The sequence below is a fragment of the Tasmannia lanceolata genome, unplaced genomic scaffold, assembly GCF_043159265.1.
Source record: "Tasmannia lanceolata isolate RefF3 unplaced genomic scaffold, GAP_Taslan_0.1 ptg000018l, whole genome shotgun sequence".
Classification (NCBI taxonomy): domain Eukaryota; kingdom Viridiplantae; phylum Streptophyta; class Magnoliopsida; order Canellales; family Winteraceae; genus Tasmannia; species Tasmannia lanceolata.
Genome location: NW_027518695.1, coordinates 5,767,221 through 5,791,271, shown reverse-complemented (window position 1 = coordinate 5,791,271; position 24,051 = coordinate 5,767,221). Strand labels below are relative to the sequence as shown.

General features: G+C 37.0%; 2 protein-coding genes across 3 annotated transcripts; one reads left to right on the top strand and one right to left on the bottom strand.

The window, feature by feature from the left end:
• Window positions 1–339: 339 nt before the first annotated feature.
• On the top strand, window positions 340–13,241 carry VDAC4 (voltage dependent anion channel 4). The gene is made up of 7 exons (XM_077359295.1): window positions 340–496; window positions 1,239–1,318; window positions 5,388–5,455; window positions 9,015–9,125; window positions 9,245–9,331; window positions 10,507–10,715; window positions 12,380–13,241. Exons 2-7 carry the CDS (start codon window positions 1,270–1,272, stop codon window positions 12,684–12,686), a joined length of 831 nt encoding a protein of 276 aa, XP_077215410.1. The 5' UTR covers window positions 340–496; window positions 1,239–1,269; the 3' UTR covers window positions 12,687–13,241.
• A 2,820-nt stretch (window positions 13,242–16,061) lies between these two features.
• Window positions 16,062–21,512, bottom strand: LOC143849976 (uncharacterized). 2 transcript variants are annotated; one of them, XM_077359299.1, is made up of 5 exons: window positions 21,357–21,512; window positions 17,737–18,637; window positions 17,357–17,560; window positions 16,856–17,051; window positions 16,062–16,641 (listed from the first exon to the last, which is right to left on the bottom strand). In XM_077359299.1, exons 2-5 carry the CDS (start codon window positions 18,595–18,597, stop codon window positions 16,457–16,459), a joined length of 1,446 nt encoding a protein of 481 aa, XP_077215414.1. In that variant the 5' UTR covers window positions 18,598–18,637; window positions 21,357–21,512; the 3' UTR covers window positions 16,062–16,456. The 2 variants fall into 2 exon arrangements, with proteins under 2 accessions (XP_077215414.1, XP_077215415.1); XM_077359300.1 differs by having other exon boundaries at window positions 17,360–17,560.
• Between the last annotated feature and the right edge of the window lie 2,539 nt (window positions 21,513–24,051).

Below are 24,051 nucleotides of genomic sequence, written 5' to 3'. Positions count from 1 at the left end.
CAATGGTCTGGATCATTGCATATAAATAATTCATTTGTTGGGGCCCGACGTAGATAGGCCATTCTCCTAAAATTCGGACCCATAAGATGATCCTAACCTTCTTATCTCTGAAGGTTTCTATGCCATGCCATCCATTCTAAGCCAGCGAAAAGGGGAGAGTTACGATCTTCCCACGCAGAAGATTTTCGGGCCACAGCACGGACTATCTCCATCGGGGCCCAACCAACCCAACAAATAAATGCTTTAGATCAATCAATAACGTAGGCCCCACTTTCGAGGGCATTCATGTCATTTAAAAAGATGAAGGGACATTATCGTAACTCTCGTTTGATATTTTAGCAGGCCTGCCTCGACCTTTGCCTATATTGCGTTCCATTCCCTCCCTCTCTCTACTGTAGCAGCGGCGGGAGCAAGGGCTCGAAGAAGGCGACGGTGTCTTCTTCCGCTTGATCCAACAGCCGTGGTTCGTCGATCGATCTGAAGCTTACTTTCAAGGGTTTGTGCTCTCCTCTTAGTGCTCTATAAGCCTTCGTCTCTTCATTTTCTTCTATCGTTTCCATTTATTTTTTTGTTGTTCGTCTCCAAATGATGCTGTAAAACCTAGGGTTCTAATCCGCTCCCAAATTGCAGTGTTTGGATATCTCTATCTCTTTTGGAGATTTCTTTATATAAAACCTAGATTTTAAATTTACATAACTTCAAAAATTTCTTTAAGCCTGCGTTCGATCTATTTCTGTAACTTCCAAAAGAAGATTTATGGATAGATTAGGTTTTGTTTTTTCTTTGTTTCACTATTCTTTTTCGTTCCCTTAAAGTTTATCGATTTTTTTTTTTCCTTTTATCTAGTAAGACTTAATAGAACTCATTTCTTATGGTGATATTTTTTTGAGGTTTATGTATATTCCTGTAATATTTCAATTTATTGGCCAAAATGTTGTTGTGAAATGATGATTTATTTTTGCCTTATTAATGTAAGCTCATGTTCGAAAAAAGATGTTGATGTGAAAACATTGTACTTAAATTGTAGACAATATCTTGTTCCTCTCTGTGGCTGGTAATTGTGGCAGGGATTTTAGATATAAAAATGTTGCTGAAGGGACACTCACATTGTGAATGATGAGTAGCAATCTTATTGTTTAAAGTTTTTTATTTTGTATTTTATCGCACGCTGTGAATTTTGTTTCACCTGCTTGTTCAAAAACTATGTCCTCTTGTACACTTAACTTGTGGTTTTGCAGGTGGGCATACACCTTTTCACTTAGATTAAAGATGGTGAACCGTCCAGCACCATTCTCTGTCATTGGAAAGAACGCAAAAGGTAACTAACTAAATTGTATTTTTTTTTTTTTGGGTTCAAATGTTGATGTAATACTTCCTTACACATTTAAGGGAGTAAACTAAGACTGGTGGAGAATTGCCTCTTGGTTGAGATGTTAATTAACGTATCCACGTTTCCTGGTATATGATGGCAAGGATTAGAAAAAACTCCAAAATCCCACACGTCTCTATAGTAAATTGCAATTGTGTGTGTGTGTGTGAGAGAGAGAGAGAGAGAAAAAACTCCAAAATCCCACATGTCTCTATAGTAGATTGCAATTGTGTGTTTGTTTTTTTTTTCTTAGATTGAGTGGTATATTAGGTTGCTATTTAATGTTTACTGTGTAGATGGATCCTACATGCAAGGGGTCAGGCAGTGCTTTAATATGTTTGGGATGAGAATTTTATTTGGAGTGGAAAGTTATAGGTTATTTATAAACCTACGTGTAACGGTTTTGTTTGCACGATTACTAGTAGTTTGTTTTCTAAAATTAATTTTTCCAAAGTTCTCCAACATAGGGCTGGTTCTATATTGTTCTTTGTGTCTTCGTAGAACAACCCTTCGGAGACGCGGATGGGGGCAGGGGGCAATTTCTATTGCAAGTGTAGGCTGATAAAATTGTTAAAGTCAAAAATTTGTTATAGGAAAGACATGGCTGTAGGCGTCATCTAAGTTCAACCCTTTGACAAGATTGGTGTTGTAGAAATAAAATAACAATCACATGTTTCAAATTCCAATTCAAATCCGAAACAAAATGTTCAATCCCGGCTTACCTATCAAAAAAATCTGAAACACAATGAAGCACATACCTCACTAAAAGATGAGCACGAGAACAAGGTAGCTTACGTACCAAAACAAATCCGAAACAAAACGAAGTACTCACCTCACTAAAGGATGAGCACGAGAACAAGGTATGATGCTGCCTTGAAGGAAAAACAACAGATAAAAGAGAAACTCCTTGCATAGACTTCAAAATCATGTAATTGCAAAACCAGCCCAAAGACTTCTTATATGATTCCAAAAACCTTCCCAAAGTAAGGACTCGTACTCCTAACCATTTTCCAACTTTAGAACATACCAAAAAATACTATATTTTAACTAAAACTCTACTCACTCTTAAAAGTTGAACTTCTAATGAAAACTAAGCAGATCTCCTCTAGAAATATAATTTCATATCCTAAACTTTCTTACTACAAACCAATCCTAATTCAACCAGCCTTCAACTTAAACCCCCTCAATTCAAAATAGAAACTCTAGAAGCTTCAAACAATCCCACCTTATCCAAAACGTGGACTTTCTAAATTCCAACAAAAAACTATTCCAAAAAATCAAATACAAATCACCAAAATTCATATACTTTCTTCAAAGGCATCTATCCTTTTCTAATTTTTGGTTTGAAGAACCTATGGGTTTTTGTTGCATCAATTCCCTCCCCATTGGAGAAAATTCAGCCCTCTCAAATTTGTAATCCTCCTGGATTGTTTCTAGTTTTGAATGATGATATTGTGGAGATCCCTTTCAACGAATGTGGCATTTGGACTAGAGCTCTTCATACTCAACTCAACTCAACAAAGCCTTTGTCCCAAACTAGTTGGGGTCGGCTAAAATGAATCCTTTAGAAAAATTTCATGAAGAAGGTGAAGGGAATCTACCCGGCTCTAATCCCGGCTCTAGTTGGATTCTTCTACGTGGATCATTTTCTTCCATTCTATCCTATCCAAGGTCATGTTCTCTATTATGTTCCTAGATATGAAGTCTTTCCCCACTGTTTCTACCCAAGTTGTTTTCGTTTGCCCCTACCTCCTTTTTACTTTATCAATTTAGCACGAGTCGCCTCTTCTCACCGTAGCTCTTCATATCTTCACAAATTCTTTTTGACTTATTTCAAAAGTGCATTTCATCTTCTTAATGGAAGTTCCTATAGTCATTGTGAACATGATTTTAATATCCTCATCTTATCTGAGAAATCTGTCCAAAATCATTGATTCTTGCAAACACTATTATTTAAATTGAAAGTAACCGACAAAATTAATAATGAGATTCCATCACCAATATAGCTTCATCCTTCACAATGAATCCATCAATGGCTTCATAATAAGTTTGCTCATCAAAATTTTCTTCTAGACCATACTGTTCATTGTAATATTCATTGAAATTAGAGTCCTTGTTAAACTTCGAGTCATTCGCCTCCTCTTCACATATTCATCTTTGTCCTGATTATGAGTTCCTTCTTGCAATTCTTCATAACAATTTTTTTTTTTTTTTTTGAAATGGCTTCATAACATTCTTTTCACAATGAATTCTTCATAACCTTCGCCATCTTCGGTGGTAAGTTGGATGGGCCCGAACTAATCTTCTTCATCAAAGGCTTCATCTTCTATGTTGGCATTATTAAGTTTGGTTCCCCAAAACCCCTCTATGTTGAGTTCCATCAAATTTAACCTCGTTTCTACTTCCTTTTTGGGTTGGGACTTGGTTGTTTTCTGTAAAAGGATTGTCGGCCTCTACTGGTGTGGCGCCCCGACCGGTCCTTGTCGCAAGAATGAATCAAGTGCATAACTCAACACATCTATCGTGTCAAAGTGTCTACTTGTCTTGTCTTAGCAGGGCATTAACAATTTCAAAACACTAGTTGGTGTATCCATGTTGCTACTAAAAGTCCTTTGACTTCCTCATAGGGATGTAACCAACTACAATTCCTAAGATTGAACTTGATTCGATATCAATTTTGGTGCAATAGAAATAAAACAATAATTACAAGTTTCAAACTTAAATTCAAATCCAAAAAGAAAGAATCATATCCCCAATAAAAGATAAAAAGAGCAGGATATGTTGTTGCCTCAAAGAGAAAGCAACAAATTAAAAAGTAAAACTGCTTATATCAACTTTAGATCTTTATAGTTTCAATCCCGGCTTACCCATTTTAAAAAATCAAATATGTAATTACAAAACCAGCCCAAAGATCTCATATACAGACCATGCACTTGCTCTTATATGACTCCAAAGCCTTCCCAAACTAAGGAATCTGAATCCTAGACTCTTTCCAATTTTAAGACAGACCGAAGGAGTTCTATTTTAACTGAGATTCTAATTACACATAAAAATTTAAACTTTCCAAAGAAAAGAAGACTAATCAAATTTCCTCTAGAAATATAACTCCCATCCTAAACTTTCTAACTATAAATCAGTCATGATTCAACCTTCCTTTTTTCAACTTAAACCACCCTAATTCAAAATAGTTACTCTAGAAGCTTCAAACAATCCTACTTTTATCCAAAACATGGGCTCTTTAAAACCCAAATAAAAATATTCCGAAAAATCTAATAAAAACCGACACAATTGTTTTCTTCAATGCAATCTTTCGTTTTCCAATTTCTGGTTTGAAAGGCCTATGAATTTATGTTGCCTAAAGGATCTGTTAATCACCAAAAGGGTTGAGATCCACTAGAAGTTAACGATCTTGCCTTTATCCAAAACATGGGCTTTCTAAAACCCAGCACAAATATTCCAAAAAATCAAATGAAAAGCAGCACAATTTTTTTCTTCAAAGCGATCTTTTGTTTTCCAATTTCTGGTTTGTAAGGCCTATGAATTTATGTTGCATAAAAGATCTTTTAATCACCAATAGGGTTTGAGATCCATTGTCCTTCATTTTTTTGCAGTCCTTGATGTTTTCAAGCTCGTATAGGTTCATGATTACTTTCTATATGATTATAGCTGATTGTTATCGAGATTAGTACACATTCTTTTTAACACTCATTTGAATTACTCCAAGAATTTTGGAGCGATTACTTTTATATTAACATTTGAAGCTCATGTTTTCCACTGAATTTACCTCATTCCTTTAATCGTTTTAAAATTTCTATTTTTGCCATTGAGTTGATCTTTAGGGGGCTTGTTTTTTTAGCTTTTCAGTATTTTATTTAAGTCAAATTGCTCTTTGGTCAATGATTGGCCATTTATTGGATCTTTCGTGATGATTCAATCACATTATTTTGGTCTTTGGTTTTCTAAGTCTATCTCCTCATTATGTCACCTTTTTAATATGAAAACGATTGTTGTTTTGTAGATCTTTTGACAAAAGGTTACTTCTTTGACCATAAGTTCACAATGATGATGTTGAGTAGTACTGGGCTGGTAAGTTTGATTTTCCTATATTTTTTAATGGTGATTTCTTATTGTTTTTCATTGATAGCAAGCATACTATCTCAAAAGAAGAGATCGACTTAATGGAAACATACCTCTCACCAAGTGAGCATATGTGGTGTTAGAATGTGTAATATGTCTAAGGGCATAACAGACTTTGTACATATAACTCTCTAATATAAATATAATAGAGTGAGGGGGAGATCCTCTTAACTCATTATTTTCTCTCTAACTCTTTCTCTCAACATGTGTGAACATGCACATAACATACACAAGCTATTTTGCCAGGGTTACCAGTTGTCCACAAGTTGTTTGTTCATATCCTTGTTCTGTTGGATGCATATGCGCACATGTTTACACTTCCATATGTGGGGCCCTGACACTAAATTCCTTGTGATGTTTCATTATCCTTACATACTAGTTATTTTTTCATTTATGGAACACTGACATGGTATTTCTAATCATCTTCTTTGATCATCAACCTTTGGCTTACATGAGAAACAAATTTCACTTGTAAATCTTGTAGTTCTAATCAAGGTTTTAAATTTCGGTTTCGGAATGCGTTTCGGTCCTCACCGAAACCGAAATTTCGTTCGAAATCCATTGAAATAAAATAAAGTAAGGGCCTGTGTGGATACCTGATGCATTTGTATTTTGATTTGGACTTGAGTTTTGGATACAAAATACATCCATCATCTTCATGAACATTTTTTTAGAGAGAGAGAGAGAGAGAGAGAGAGAGAGAGAGAGAGAGAGGGAGGGATGTCTCACTGGTGCCAGAGCAACGTCGAGGAGCAGCGACGGTGAAGGAAGTTGCCACAAATATTGATTTCCAAATAATGCCTCGTAGAACAGATTTGAAACTCGGAATTTTTTGCATTGTCGTAGCTGATTTGGAAATTTTTAGGATCTGATCCAGTTCAAACTGTCAACTAAATCCAAATCTAAATCTTGTGGGTATCCAAACGTGGCCTAATATTTTATCCCGTACAAAATTTCGGCGAAATTACCGAAATTTCGGGATAATATTAAATAGTGAATAAAATTTAGATTTTTTTAGGGATATTCCTTAAATTTCGGTCGAAATTTTGTAATGTTTCAATTTCTCCCAATTTTGGTTTCGGTCGAGGTTTCGGTCTCGACCGAAACCCGAAATTTCGGATTTCGGTCGAAATTTAAAACCATGGTTCTTGTAGAAGAAAATCTAGAATACCTTCGTTTTTTTTATCAAACCCAAAATCTCGAATTCCTCAACCTTTTTTTAATATTATTTGTAAAAAAGAATCCTCTGAATATCCAATCACTAGTACAACTATTTGACATTTTGTGTGATTTTTTGTCAGAATTGCAATTGCAATCAATTTAATGATTGAATTCTTTGATTAATCTTTTTGTAAATCCATTTTTTGGTGCAATAATACCTCTTCAAAGAGTTACTATCTGTCGACATGATTTGGTAATGGTTCTAAGGTTTAATTACAATTATTATTAATGAAACGATAGACATTTACTTAAAGGAAGGAAGAAATAAAAGCCTAGATGGGAAGATGTTGCGTGGCAAATAATACTTCTTTATGTACCCATTCATAGCAAGCAGTCCCTGAAATCATTTGCACTTCTAGTAATAAGTAAAAAAATGAACAATGTTTTATGATGCACAAGTCATTTACTCCATCAATCATATTTGCCAACCTCCATGGATCGGAACTCATCTTTGCCCAAGCTATAACATATGAAGAATCACCTTCCACCGTAAGAGAAACCCAAAACCTGTCCATGAAAATATAAGTCCATTAGGAAGGGCCCACACCTCAGCTTCTTTTGAGTGTCACAACCTCCTGATCATAAAACGACAGTAGTCTTCCCAAGTGGGTTGTGAGAGGTTATTGATTATGAATGTTTAGTTGGGTGGAAAAATAGCAATTTTTGTTGTATATCACTTTTGACATTTCAATGTTGATGCCCGTACGTATATGAAGAAGGGGCATAACAATTCACGATTATTTTTGGCAATGTTATATGATTTCAAACATTGATTTATATTTTTGTTTTCTTCTTTTTCCTTCTTTTCTCCTATTTTTTTTTTTTTTTGCAATGAAAGGTTTACATAGAAATTTCCCTCCAAAACCGATTCCTAACTTCTTGTATTTTTACCTTTTCCTTTTGTATTTTAGTATCAATTACAAAAATCTAAGTGGTTATCAACCTTGTATATATGAACCAATACACTCCACAAGATTTTTGTTGAATATTGGAGTATATAAAATGTTTAGGCTATATATGTTTTGAGAGGTATTAGTGTATTAATTATCTATGTTGTTGGCGGTGCAAAGAGATTTGATCGAGGAGATAAGAGTAGCAATTTAATATTCCTATCGAGATTTGTGGAGTGAATTTACGTGGTTTGAACTTTGAACACTGATGCTATTCTTCTTTTCTTTTTTTGAATGGTAAGATGCTATTCTTCTTCTCTACCTATTTAGTCAAAATCTATTACAGTTTTCTGAATCAATCTATTCACATGGTACCTTTGTATGTGGGTGTGTGCTTTTACTGGAAAGTTATTATTGAAGGTCATATTCTTTTCTTTTTCATAGGCAAATGGTCATATTACTGAATTTATTGTTGAATCAGGTCCTAGCAGATATTTTCTATGTGCATAGTTTGCTGTTGCTGGAATTTTTTTATTGCAATGAATTATTTTTTTTTGGCGGGGGGAGGGGGAAACAGAAACGTTCCGGTTTCGACTGGATAGTTCAGTGGGAATCCTGTAACATCATGAAAATGTATGAAATGATAGAAATTTAAGATTAAACTCTGGGAAGAATGCTAGAATAAATACAAATATACACTTAGAAACAAGGTTGCTAGAGCGAGAAGCGAAGGCTCCCGAGATGGCGAATATCAAACACCTAGTGACATTTGCTGTCGCATAATTCAATACATACTAAATTTCACATGTAATTCATTTAAATATGTATGCATAATATATTTACCACATTTCACATGCAATTCATATAAATAAAATTATGAAACATATACATCTAGCCCTCCCCAGACCCCGCAATGGCGGGAGCCTCGTGCACTGGGCCGCCCATGCTGATATAGTATGATTTTGATTTCAATATGGATTTCAATTTCAGTATCGTTTCAATGGGGATGGAAATAGAAACATTTTGGTCGTTTCGTGTAGGTTTTGGTGGAAATTTAAAACCAAGTTTTCATGCTATGTACTTTTCTTGTTTTTTCCCCTTGTCTTTTCGTGAGATGTTTTTTTAGTTAAAAAAATGGTTAGAGAAACACCTGTTCTTAACCCAGTTTCCCTACCAGTAAAAAAGTGACTTCTTTATCAGAACTTGGGGCGTTATTAAAAGGGACTGAAGTAATTTTTCCCCCCTTAATATTGCTATTAGAAAATTGCATCATGATATTTATCTTCTTATTATCATACTTATTTCCCTTGATGTACTTTTAATTTTCCTCTTCCATATCATTGTATTGCAGATCTTTCCCCCTTTTAACTTTTACAAATTACAAATTGATATGGCAGGGAGTCACAACCACTGGTGTGAAAAGGGATCAACTTTTTATCGGTGACATTAACACGCAGTACAAGAGTGGAAATACTACAGTGAATGTCAAAGTTGATACCAGCTCCAATGTAAGGGGAGAGATACTAAATCAAGTGAAATATCCAGACTTTTCTATACATCTATGATAAATGCTTATGTTTTTGTACGATCTGAGTAGCCCGTTGTATACTAACCTACTTGTGAACAGATATCGACAACAGTGACCGTAGATGAACTTTTCCCATGTGTGAAGACTGCATTTAGCTTCAAAATACCTGACCACCAGTCTGGCAAGGTTAGTAATAAAAAAAAATAGAGAAAACGAATCTGTATTTCTGTGACTTATTTAGAAATGAAGAACATGGCCTTGTGTTTTTTCATAACTGTGTTTTTTCCATCCATAACTATTCTTGTGGACTCATTGAGTCTAATTGTCCAGACATTTTTTGATGGTTTGTGATGAAGGTGGACCTTCTCTGTCCTTAGCAAATTGACAATTTCATCTTCCAATGTCATGTACAGTTTTACATCAGAGATTCCCAGTCGTTTATCTTAGTATCATTGTCATCTTTTTCTGCACACTATAATGTTAAACTTGGTTATTTTGAGTCTTTGACAGGTCATTTTGCAAAACTGTGGGCTTTTTTTTTCACAAAATTCTGGGATATCTATTTCATTTTTCAAATAGAGCAAATCACAAAAGCCTCCTTATTTGGCAAAATTAACAGAATCATCCTGAATTTTTAAATGTTGACAGATAAATGATGAAGAAAAAGGCTAATATTATTTAATTAGGGAAATGATATCCCCCCTTTAACGGTTTCTGTGAGAATGGTTCACTGCTTGAGGAGATAAATTCACACCCTTTAATGTTTTTCTCTGCCTTTAAAACTTAACGAATGACGTTAAAGGAAGAGGGGGGGGGAGGGGGGGGGAGAGAGATATCATTTCCTTTTAATTAATATAAGAAATTAGTCCATCTCTTTGAAGCGGAACAACTGCACGGTCTAGGGACTTCGATAATATTCCTCAGCATCCCTATCACACTCAGTTCGCACTCCCATTTGTCAGGTGTCAAGTCAGCCACCTCTTGGATGGCCCATCGTCAATGGGATTTCTACCTGTTGATTGTGACTATTTCCCTCCTTTCTTTTTAACCAAATACTAGTAGTGCCAGTCTAGCAGTTACCATCATCTGGTCAGTGTAATTTTTGGCTATTAGTCATCCAAGAGGTGACTTTCCGTTGGTGGTTTGAAATGGATTACGTGCACCAATTATATGGGGGTAGGCATAGTTGGGATTGTGATATTGCCTTCATCTCAAGATCATATGCTATAATTTCTATATTTTATAATTCTTATATTGTTTCGGCTATTTGCTCATAAAAAGCCAGGTGTCTATAAATTGTATAAAAAACCAATCGGATTATCAAATCAGAATTCTGATCTTTATCGTGCTTCATTCCTCAGTTGAATGTGCAGTACCTTCACAATCATGCAGCTATTAATTCCAGCATTGGGTTGACACCAACCCCTCTCCTGGAACTCGCGGCAGCCGTTGGAAGCAAAGATGTCAGTCTTGGTGCTGAGGTTGGGTTCGATACTGCCTCTGCCTCTATCACCAAATACAATGCAGGGGTTGGCATAAATAAGCAGGACTACTCAGCTGCCCTCATATTGTATGTACTGACTCTGATTTCTTTAGGCCATGTAGTTCTTTCTTATTTCTCTTTTTGTGAAATGGTGACTTAGTTTTCAGGAAGTTTCTAACATATCTCAGTTACTTTTCTGTTTGCCTCTATCAAATGATCGAATTTTATCAACTAAACGAACACGATGGCCAAAATCTGCAACACATGGAATTGCCAAATTATTTTTCAACCATAAAAAGCTTCAATTTATATGGGCTGTGTTTGATTGCAAGATAGGTTTTCATGGGTAATAACTAATAAAATATCCAGGGTTGCCTCTATTTCTGGATAGAGTGTTTTGAAATTTCTATTCTGTATTATTTCTCTCTGAAAATCATTTTATCTTCAAAAAAAAAAAAGAATAAGTAAAATTCTTCCTTTTGGTTGGAATTGGGGTTGGTTTTTGAAGATAAAGTGGTTTTCTGAGATAGGTCTTATCATGTACAGGTGTGTGGTAAGCAATGGGTAACTCTGTCCTGCAATAATATATCTTACCAGGAGAATCTATCCTACAATCAAACATCCAAATAAAGATGGCACTGTTCTCTGGGTTTTGTTTGAAATTATACACACACACACCCCTATATATATAGGGATTTGCTAGCATCCATCTTAGAAGGCATTTGCGGATGGCCTGTTGCTTGTCAGAGCAGCCACATGGGCTAACTTCTCAGCAGATTTTGTCCTTATTCATGAGGTGGCTGCTCTGACATGCAACATGCCATCTGCGATGGACGCTAGCAAATCCCATCTATATATATGAGAATAGAGTTCCTAAGGGTGCCCTCATATAGCTTATATGAGGTGGCTCTCACAAAACATAAGGGGCCCACATTGTTAGGATGGTCCGAAGCATTCATTTGAAAGGCCCCATCATAGATAGGGTGTGTACAAAAAATCAGCTCCATCGGATCATCCTAACCCCTCCAAAAGTGGGGGCAAAAATGGATAGACACGTTTTGTCCACAAATCTACCCATTTTTGCCCCCACTTTTGGAGGGGTTAGGATGATCCGATGGAGCTGATTTTTTGTACACACCCTATCTATGATGGGGCCTTTCAAATGAATGCTTCTGATCATCCTAACAATGTGGGCCCCTTATGTTTTGTGAGAGCCACCTCATATAAGCTTATATGAGGGCACCCTTAGGAACTCTATTCTCTCTCTCTCTCTCTCTCTCTCTCTCTATATATATATATATATATATATATATATATATATATATATAGAGAGAGAGAGAGAGAGAGAGAGAGAGAGAGAGAGAGAGAGAGAGAAATGGGCATATAAACACCTAAAGGTGGTACCATTAAAAAAAGCACGTAAACGTGGTAGATGGAAGTACCACCCTTGATATTTGCTCCAACAGCAGCTTCTTAAAAAGCGAACTGTGCTTAGATCAAATATCAAGGATGGGATGATGAGTACGTGTTTATACGGCCATCATCATATAATCTGTCTCTATTTATAGTAGTATATTTTGAACAGCAGTAAGTACTGCATATCGTACTATAACGTTTTCCTTGTGTATTCTGTTGTTAACCCTCAGGCATGTGGCTGATGTTTCATCTTACTGTTATGTTTGGAGACATTTTTTTTTTCTGAAATGGATTATGTTCGAAAACTTAGGTCGCTGAAATTGTGTGATATGTAGGGCGGATAAGGGACAAACCTTGAAGGCTTCTTACATTCATGCTGTGAATCCCATTACTGGTGCTGCTGTTGCTGCCGAAATAACCCACAGATTTACCACAGGAGAAAACAGTTTTACTATAGGAAGCTCTCACACTGTTGACCCTTTTACTGTGGTAAAAACGCGGTTTAGTGACAATGGGAAGGTCGCGGCACTATGTCAGCGGGAATGGAGGCCTAAGTCACTGGTAACTCTTTCTGCAGAGTTTGATCCCAAGGCAGTTGAATCACCCACAAGGTTTGGTCTTGCATTAGGTCTCAAGCCTTGAAAATGACTGAGCCCTTGCTCTTACCGTAAGAGGACTCTATCTTATTTTCATCTCATTGTGATTTTTTGTAAACCCATTTTGGTTTAGTTTCTCTGCGTGGGTTATTTCAAGAAAAGTCAACAGGTATACAAAGCTGAACCCAATTTTGGAGGGAAGTCGTCACTTAGAATTTCATAATCACCGATTCTTTTCATTCCATGGCCTATTAGCAATAATGGATTTCTGTACTTTATAGTTTGATTATGTTTGATGAAAATTTCTGTCCAGAGTTATTCTCCCCCCTTTTCTGGGCACCGGCAAACCATGGCCAGTCATCCATCTGCTGGCCTGACATCTGATGGCCATGAGATCACATCAGGTAAGAATGGTTTGGTTCTCCTGCACTTTCCTGTAATTTATCCCAGCTATCTCAGTTATTTGTTGGGGAGTTCTATCTGGATCTTTTAGGTAGCTTTTGGATAAGATTCTGAAAAACTGATTGTGATTCTGACATTTGCTTATTCCATAATCAGTTGTTTAAAAAAATTTATTTTGGCAAGATTGCCTTTTAGGTCCTGTTTATTTTGGATTTTGAGAACTGATTGTGAGTCCAAAACAGATTATCGGACTCATGAAGTTAATTTAGGTCAAGTGGCTACTATGCCTCTCAGTGGTTCACACAAAAAAAATGGTTAAATGACTAAAATATCCTTTGGGGCATGTATCGACTACCAAGGTATGTTGTGAAGCAGTCGACTGTCAAGATGTTAAATGAGAAAATGCACTAAAGATATATACATTGAACAATGCATTTTGCAATGACCTGAATTACTTCAAAATATGGGGAAAAAAAAAAAAAAAAACAACCCACAGACCAAGCCGGCTTTTATTTTTTATTTCTCAATTTTTAGCATTAACCAATGGTTTTTATATGTAATTAAATCAATTTAATTAGTCCAATTGAAGGTGGTAAAGTTGACAAAATTGCACTAGCGTATAGACAGCAAAGGTTATTTTGCTTTTATCACTAGGTAATTTGAGATTTACATTTACCTTCGCAAGCAACTGTTACAGACTTACAGTGACCTTATACAGGCAAAAACACTTCAGAAACCAAATAACACGACTTCAATATAGAATGAACGTCACCACCCTGTTTGGCCCCAATGGAGATGGGAGAGGATCAACTGAGGACTACTAAACTGTCCATCTTATTCAATAGCCCCAACATACAAAGAACTTGTTCTAACTGATATTGACTTACCAAATCCGTAAAATCCAAATTTGGACTCCGTATTCAGACCCAATCTATTAAATGTAAAACAAAGCCCTATTTTAAAGAAAATATGCTTGCATTTTACAACTCAGAATATTTGCGAAAATAAGAACTTTATCTTCTATACATTTTACATTAAAACAGGCCAAAACACTGGTAGAAACTTCCATTTAAGGCAGATTATACTACAATCAGAAATATAAACTTCCAAACCCAAAAATCAGTTTCGATCATTTTCCTTAGTGTTAAACTGGTAACCCCACCTGCTGAAATTTCGTAGTTCCATATTGAATAGTTGGACTAATACAAAATGGATTGAAAGATGATATTGTAAACAGAGTAACATGTAGATTCCCCATATGGACTTGGTAATGAAGAGGTTGGTGCATCTTATCAACAACATCAAAGACGAATCCTATTAGGGTTCAATTTTGAGTCTAATAATCAGTTTTGGAATCAAAATTTAAATCTCAAAATCCAAAATGAACAGGATCTTAAACAATTTATAGAAAATCACTCGTGCTTGATGGTTTTGCATGGATACGTAGCGTGGGAAGAGAGCCTAGTATCGTGTATATAACCCATCAAAGGATTTTGTAGAAGCATCTTGAGTGGAATAGAACTTTCAAATCTAAGTAGGTGTTTATTTATCAAAGTGAAAAACAGCATAGCCCGCCTAAGGAATCATGTGTCCAATTCAAAATAGAAACCAATTGTAGAACAAGGGTGTGTTTGGAAATCATTGTTAAAATTCCTTCCTCTGCTTTTTTATGACGGAGAATGAGAAACCTACAGGGAAATAATATCACCACTACCGTTTTTTGATGATAGCACTCCTCACTTTATTAAAAAGTACAGTATGACCTGCGCCATAGTTTGATCCAAACCGTCCATTAGATGGGCCACAGCTTGAATAGGTTGTGCCCCAAAAATCATTTCCATAGGTTGATCCTAACCCTCCGATCTATAGAGGGTTAGGATCAACCCTCTAATATTATGTCCCTCTATAGATATTAGAGGGTTGATCCTAACCCTCTATAGATCGGAGGGTTAGGATCAACCTATGGAAATGATTTGGGGCATAACCTATTTAGGTTGTGGCCCATCTAATGGACGATTTGGATCATCCTATGGTACCTGCCATACCGAACTTTTTAATAATGTGAGGAGTGTGATCATAAGAAAACAGTAGTGGGGAATGGTGATATCATTTCCCAACCTAAACTATCCTTAAATCTCATTTGGCTACCACGACCTACCGAGTACCAAATAAGTATCAAAATATTGGTGGCATCCGAATAGACTCGTAACTTTGCAATACAAGGACCACTTCATTTTTCCCAACCGGAGTGTCGTAAAGGTGTTCCTAGGTTACCATTGTCGCCATGTACATTCTAATTGTTCATTCAATTCAACTTATCGTGGGTGGCCAGGGGTCCAAAAATCTAACTGATTAGATAAATGTGTATCCGTTTGAATAATCACCTTTTGCTTTAACAGGCTACTATTTTAAGCTCATGATCAGATGCCTCAATTATGCGATCAATGAGATTTTTGGGTTGTAAGTCATCTACAGTGTGCCCCACTAGATGAGCGGTTCGAATGAAGATTCCCAACAATCTGTATGGCTGAGATCAAGAAGGCAGAGGTCTGATATCTTGTGAACACATAGACATGTGGCAATGATGTAGTTATTCTATTGAATGAGGTCGACCGTCCATACAGTGGGCACAAACATTTGCATCCGTTGGATCATCCATGTAATACATTTACTTTTCCCTGTTGAACATAGACCACTGATTATATTATTTCTAGCATCTATAGGATTACTAGAGGAAAGAATAGCAAAGCCATCGATTGCTTACAAAAAATAAGGTTGAGAGCCTGAAATGGGTTGTTTCATTGATCTATTTTTAGAGAATTCCTTTGTCCCTCGGGGTCAGCTTGATCAAAGGGTGTGGGCCTTTGATCCTAGTAGAGCTTTCACAATTAGTTCCTTCTACATGAAGCATGAAACATGGCCACCTATATAAATAGTTTTAAGTAGGGTCTATCCGTACAAGAATCATAAACTACAGGGCCATCCAAGTGAGTCTCAAGAATTTATCAACAAGGAACCGTACGAGGCAAAATATGCATCAAATAAAAAAAAATATCAACGGAAGTAACATCTGTAGTCCTGTACCATGACTAGCCGTGTGCATTATAACCAATCCGAACGAAGAAAGGCACTTGTATTTACATTTCAGAGTAAATATGTTGAAGCATTATGACAAGCCTGAGGCTGATGACTGATGTAGTTGAACCCACATTTACCATAAGATGCAAGGAGCAAGAGCACACACAGCAACAAATCGTAGAAAGGTAAGCTATTTTACAACCCAATTCGCCTAAGGGTCGACGGGACTTTGAAGTCTGAGTAGCATTACATAGATAATATCCATGAAGCTATAATAAGGGCAGGTTTGCTTCCTAGAAGGTGAGATATGTACATGAGAGATCACTCCAGTGAAGGCTAACATCTTACCTTTGAGTAGAGGTCTTCCAGCGCCGAGTACAAGGGTTCCGCAGCCTTGGGTTTGTCTACCGTCCCAAGAAGAATGTCAGTAGTAGTCAGATAAGGATCACCATAGAAGCGTAAATTGGTATCCATCCTAGTTGCAACGAAATTTCCTTCTAATGAAACTCCCACAAAGGCACCTGTGATTTAGTTTTCACCAAAACATCGCACCAGTTATCAAAAAGCCAATTGGGACCCGTTTCTAGGTTTCTTCGTAGGTCATACCCTAATTTTAGGCTAAGCTTTTCTATATTTTTCCTTATTTTTAACCGACCTTATATCAATATGAAAAGATACTTTAACCCAATTCTGTAGTCATTGAGTGCTAATCAATTGAAAACACATTAAGGTTACCTTTGCTGCAACTGTAAGTATAACACATGGCAGACCCTCCATCTCCAGCTCGAAGATCTGCTTCCAGCACTCTTCCCACGGGTCCTGCTGCAGCACTCAAACCAGCCCCAAGAGAAAAATGCATGCGACTACTAAACGTTTTCACAGCTTTAGAATCATGTAGCACAATGATGAAGTCTGTGAGCTCACCCCCAATCTGTAAAATGATATGCATAAATGGTCAAATAGTTTCTTTCATGTGCGTACAATAAATCAGGACTAGACCATCAACTCGTCCATAAACACTATTCACACCAACTCAAAAAAAAAAGAAGTGCTACATAACAATGAAAAAATGGGAAAAAAAATCATGAAAACTGAAAAAGATGAATGTGAAATATAATTTTCTGGGTTCAACGGAGATGTTAGTGACAGTGGCTTCTTAAACATTGCATACAACCCAGAATGGCTATAATGAATCTCAACATTAAAAATGAATCTACTGATTGTATGACTACGGACTACCTGTGCTCCCCATCCCAAGCCAAGAGAGAGTATGGCTGATGGCGCAGACCAAGACCCATCTGCCCTTCGGGCAACTACCAGACCAGTGCCAAGTTTGTAGGTAAGAAGGATGCCTGCTTTAGCAACTGTTAAAATGGCCAGCCCTTTAGCTCCTTTCAAGACTGCCACGGGTATGGATCTCTCAGGATCCAACCTAGCAATCTGCATGTTCCAAGCAAAGGAATAAAAAATTAAAATACCCATGAATTTATGGAAATATACAAGTAAAATCATGCAAATGGCTCCAACATTTGAATGTCAATGTAACTTCCATAAAAACCGTCCAAAAATTGCTAATCAATTCTCAAAATGAAGTGTGATGTGAAGAAAAGATGAACCTGGCAGTAACTCCTCAAAGCATTTGATGACTTATATATCTCATGCTCCATAGATAATCCCACAGGCGCATTTAACCACCCTCTCATGGACGTCCAATCCATCACATCATGCTTTGCTACCTGCATAGCATTGCTGATGGAGTTGATCAATATGCCTTGCAATGGATCAAGCCTATCATAGCAGGTGTCACACACCCTTTGTGGGTCCCTCTCTCTGAACTTCATGGGTAACAAACATCTACCCTTTGTGCATACCCTACAGAAAATACCTCCACAAAACCGACAATGATGCCTGCCACGAGTAAGAGGAGTGAAGGCAGAAGTGCACTGCATGCAGACCTTAGAAGAACTATCTGGCAGCCACTCAGGGGGGTCCGCTTCCAAGACCTCTCTATAAGCACTATAATGTATAGTATCTGGCTCGAGCAGTGGTGGTGCACTTGGTATGTAAACTGACGAGTGCAAGAAACTATCTCCATTCTTTCCAGATCCAAGAAATGATATATTTGAAGGAGAATCCCTTTGATCTTCAATGCCAATGGGTCCTTTATTTCTGCCTGTCAGAATTGCAAATATCCCACCTATAACATTTTTTAAATTCACTTCTGGATGTGTTTTAGGCTGCATAGAAATACGAGAATCCCCGCTTAAATCATATCCTCCATCAAGTAAGTCAGACCCTAGAGCTAATTGATAAGGAAAATCCTGTTTAAAGGACCTCGACCCTGATAGGCTAGTACTCATTTTCTCAGGTGCAACCCAGACATCAGTCTCGAAGTCATCATCATAGTGACGTGTAGCATTCCCTGTATCAAGCTTTGGGAGCGAAGAATATGAGACTCTTCCTTCAGATGCCGCCATACATAAGTGGCAGATAAGGGCCAGATGCTACAAGGAGCTTCTATTGAAGGCCACAAAATGTTAACTTGTCAAAACAGTAAGTATGAAGCAGGACAATATATGATCAGCGTTCCTATACTGTTGGACTAATCATAAGAAATACATTAACAGAGCAGAAAAGAGCTATTTGCTACACAAACTATAGGCTATTCACACTCCATTTTCCAATAATGGCACTCCACTCCGTACTGTTTTAATTAGCTTTCAAAAGCTGTTACCCAAGATGCCCTCAATAGCCAATCAGACCAGTTGTTAATAAAGAGTGGAGTGCCATTATGAACACATGAGTGCATTATATACCCTCTGCAATCCAACATAGAATTTGCTATCCATGCCTTAAGAAAGTCATTATGACATGATAAATTAATAAAAAAACTGAGGTGAAGGAAAAGCATGTATGGTACAGTACAACAAAATTTTCACTAGGAAAGCATTTGCAACCTGTAAACTGATAGGCAAGTACCTAGACCCTGAAAAGCATGTACCCCTTCCCTCAAGGGCAACCCAGACATCAGGTTCATAGCTATCAATCATAGTGACATTTAGCATTCTCTTCATAATGCTTGGAGATTGCAAGGAAAGCATTTGCAAGCAGTAAACTCCACGAGTACTTTAAGAAGAAAGAATAAAAACCATTTTGACTGTCTACAATAGATTCCAATACAGAATACGAGCTCAAGAATTTTAAGAAAATTACCTTTCCGTCTATAAGCACGGCCCAATCAAATCAATCGGACTTAAGATGGCATACCATAATAAACTTGTTAAATGTGTAGTTTCAGTAGACCCACAGGCCCCACAAGCGTTTCAAGAGCCCTCTCTGGTCCCATCTGCAAGAAATTCTAAATTCCTTTGAAAGTCAAGCTAGGAGTTGAGTTTACTAGGTGTTTTCTGCTACAAACATGATGCATGTACAAGTGAACAGTACGGTTTTCAGTTTTGCGGTTTTATCTTATCTTTTTTCCATTTTGCTGTATGGACAATGTTGGTGTTGTTCTAGTCTGTGTTTAAAGATTTGGATTCGGACGAGAAGCCGGACAAGGTAAAAAGGAGTTGAGTGAAGCAAGTCTAATTGAAACGGTCAACTTCTCAATAGCTCAGGTGACTTGAAGGAGTTTTTGTTTGACTTGGTAGGGAAATTTTTTGATCCAGACAAGAACTCAGCCAAGGTAGAAGGGAGGGTGAGTTGATGATTGACTCAGGGAGTTTTTTAACCATGGTTATGGCTTTCAATTTTTTGTTACTATTTCTCTGCAAACTCCCTTCTCCATTCAGGCTTCCATCAAATTTGTATCAAGCCCTTCTTGAAATTTGTGATTTCAGGTATTTCCATGGCTGGTCCAGAAGAAAATTCTGGATTTCAACAAATTGATTCTTCAAGGACTGCTGAGTGCAACACAGCAGAAATATGTTGGAAGAGTTACTTCAACTTCATCGTGATCCCAAAGTAGGATTCCAAGATCTATGGATATTGATAGATGTAGATGTCGACGAAGTGAGAAATATAGGTTTTTTTTTGCAACAATGAGATTGCTTATTGTCAGATGCCAACAGACCAGAAAACCTACTCAAAATCGAACTCTGAGTGAAGAGACACTTGAAGATGCGTTTGCTCATAACTTCCGAGTCATCGATCAAGGCAATAATGATATCTGATGCAAATCAAGAGAGCCTCGAAGCCTCCTTTAGGGAGATTCAAGTTTCTTAGTCAGAAATTTAATGAAATTGGGTTTCTATGTGTGCTGGGATTTGAGTTTAGCCAGATGTTTGGAAAATGAAGGAGGGATACAATTAGTAATTTGGGTAGGATTAGACACTTGGAGTCTTTGCAATTGGATTTTTATTCTCAACTCAACTCAACTAAGCCTTTGTCCCAAACTAGTTGGGGCAATTGGATTTTTATTACCGAAAATAAATCCTTTACCAATTGTGTTAATGTCACAGGAATTTGTTTTTCCTTTTAATTCAATACCGATAGTTGTTTATATGAGCTACCTATTCTATGCACAACAAAATTGAGTATTCAAGTTCCCGAGCGTGAAAATTTTTAAACAAGATTATTGAGGGATGAAAAATAATCTGTTAATACATCATTGTCAACTGTTGTACAATTTTTCTGATTGAAAGAAGTCTTACTATTCTTGAAAAAAACATGAAAATAACTTGCAAAGAGTTTTAAATTCAGTTTTATATTACAGACCCAAGAGAGAACAAATGACTTAGCAAGCAATGTTGTTTTGAATGTTTGGTGTATTTCATTATTCTATATAATCACAAAATGTTACACATAGACTAAACTTCGATGTGAAATTTTAGAATAACATTTGAAAACTACAAATTCACTTATGATTTACAATCCAGTACCGTTATTTGCCCCCAATCTGATCCGAGGTAGAAAACATATTGGTAATGTGTGCCTATAAAGTCTGAAAAGATTTAATTAATAATTGAACTAGCTTGAAGCAGCATTAGTAAGTACAATTCAAAAGTCTAAAACATATCACTTTAGGGTATAAAATACTTCTGGAAAAGTAAAATTAGAACGCAAATCAATGAGTAAATGAATAGATGATGTGCACAGATGGGGAGTTATACAAAACCCTAACGAATCGAACAAGAACTTGGAAAAACAAAATGAAAAATTTACCAAAACAAACAAGAAAGTGCAGACAAACCCTAAATAATGAGAAAAGATAAACAATTGATAGGGAAAGAAAAACCTTCGGCTGAAGAATTCTTGCAGAACCCTGATGAAATATGTTGGAAGGGAGACGTGCGATAAGGAGGAGAAAGGCGGAGGAGTTCGAGAGGTCGAGATTGGGGCTTTTTTTCTTTTTTCTTTTTCTCTCGTTTTATATTTTCTTCGTGGGAAGTGATAATATTGTTTGGGAAATGATATCTGCGCCTGAGTGTTTTGATAAACATGCACTCCACTTGTTTGTCGTCTAGGATATTTAAAGGGTTTTAAGAGCTTTTTGAGAACCGTAGTATCCTCAGATATCCATTTAAATACTACACGACAGACAAGTGGAGCGAATGTTTATAAAAAACACTCGCTTTCCATATATCATTTCCCTATTGTTTTTTGCCCATATTTTTTGTCTTTTATTTATAATTTAAAAAACTGCCAAAGATTATTTATTAAAATTCCTCAAAAACTTGGACAAGCTAATTTTTTGCAAGGGAATTTCGCAGAAAGGCATTTCGCAGCTGACTTTTGCATGAGAGAACAGCCACCTCACATGAATTAAATAAATAAGACAAAATCTTTTGAAAAATTAACCAGTGCGGCTGTTCTCTCGTGCAATTATTAAAACATGCTTGTTTTTCCTTTTGCCTTGACCATTGAGATAGAGGCTCAAACCGTGTTAAAACATGGTTGTGCATGTGATGAGATCATATCCCTATTTTTATTTTTTTCTAATCCTCCCCTTCTTGATTGACACATTGACAAAAAAAAAAGGAAGAAAAGAACTCACACCTGCAAAGAATTCATTGTGCTTTGTGCTTTTGGAGATTTTAAGTGAGTGTGCATAGAGTCCGGTATTCTTTTTTCAAAAGTAGAGTGGAGCCCACTAATAGGATGATCCAGACCGTTCATTTGTTTGGCAATAACATTAATACGCTGTACGATGCAGTTCATCTCTATATGATGATCCTAACCTTCCAATCTGTAGAGGAACTGCACATTACTGAAACTTCTATTGATCAGAGGGTTAGGATCATCCTATGGAGATGATCTATTTGGTAAAGCCTATTCACGTTGTGGCTTGATAAGCAAACGGTTTGGATTATCCTATGAAGTGAGCCCCCTCAACTTTTGAAAAAATGCTAGGCTGCCTGTGGTGTCTGAAAGCCCAATTTTCACGTTATGTATACTACTGATAGATAGAGTAATGAGACACTAAATTGTTAAGTACACGGCCACGTTACGTGCGTGCAGACAATCCAAACTTTCTACTTAAATATATTATCTCAAATACATGTATCAACACAAAATTTACATAAAGAGAAGTCATAGCCTGGGGAAGAAAAGGAGTCCCAGACTGTTTTGATTGCTTGAATGTGGGCCATCTGCTTTATTCTAACATACCACTTTATCATGTCTCCTAGGAAATGTGTTCGCGAGTAGGCAAAATGAACAGAACCATCCATATGTGAACCACATATATACTTGTATCATGTACAAAAACTAGGGGCTCATGACAAAGAACTCGAACCATGCACTTTACATTGTAGAAGCATATCGCCAAACCAAATACATTTCATCCTACTATGATTGCTACCCAAAATCACAAACATGATTTTTTCAGCTCAACAAAGAAATTATATGTAGTATACAGTGAAGGAGAAGATGTTAAAAAAAAAAAAGTAGAAGAAGAGAAAACAGAAAGAATCTTTTGTTCAAGAGAGATCATGTTCTAAACAACTAATCTCTCATCAGGCCATCACCAGTTTCCACGGAACCAAGCCCTGTAAAAAAAGGCTTATACATTGTAGAATTAAACCTCCCAAAACTCCCATGGACTCATGTCTCTCTTTATTTTTCTTTAATTTTAACATGAATCTTCTTCAATCCGATAGAGTCCTCTCAAGTCTCTTCTCCTTGCAGTACCGGAGTTCAAGAGAAACTTGGCGTTCCATCTTAATATGTCGATAGAAATTTGCTATAAAGATCTCTGCTCTCTGATCAATATCATCGCTAGCCGTCCTTCGAATTATTGGCAGTGAAGAACCCACCTCACAGTTGTCCTCCATAACCAAGCTCGGCATTTCTTTAAAACTGCATTGACGCTCTCTCTAGGAACCGATCGCTAGAGGATGTCGCCATTTGATGATGTTGAAGCTTAGTAGGAACTTTAACTTCTGTATGACGGCCTAGCAATAACAAGTTGCTTAAGACCATGGTTTATGAGAGAAGAAGAGATCGTGATGGAAGGATTAAAGGTGGGTATTGGTTTATATAGGAAATAGAGGCTAGTAGAAAGAAAACTGAAAGATCCCACATCGGAAAGGGAGGAAAAGTTACTGGGCTATATATGGGCTATATATGTGGATTTCTCATCTCCCTATGTAGATGTGTTTTCAGCATCTCCAAGGGGCGGGCCCCACGGAGTGGGTCGGGAACGGTTAGTGCTGCTGGAAAACAAAACCGGGGAGGGTAGATGACCCAGAACCAGATAATATCTATACAGTGGGGTCTGGGCGTGACATAATGGTATCAGAACGGGCCTCCCATTCAGTACGGTGTGCCAGCGAGGACACTGGGCCCTAAGGTGGGTGGATTGAAAGATCCCACATCGGAAAGGGAGGAAAAGTTATTGTGCTATATATGTGGATTTCTCTTCTCCCTATCATAAACGATTCAAATGCTGCTTGGCTTTCAATCTCAATTCATGGTGTTTGAACCACTGG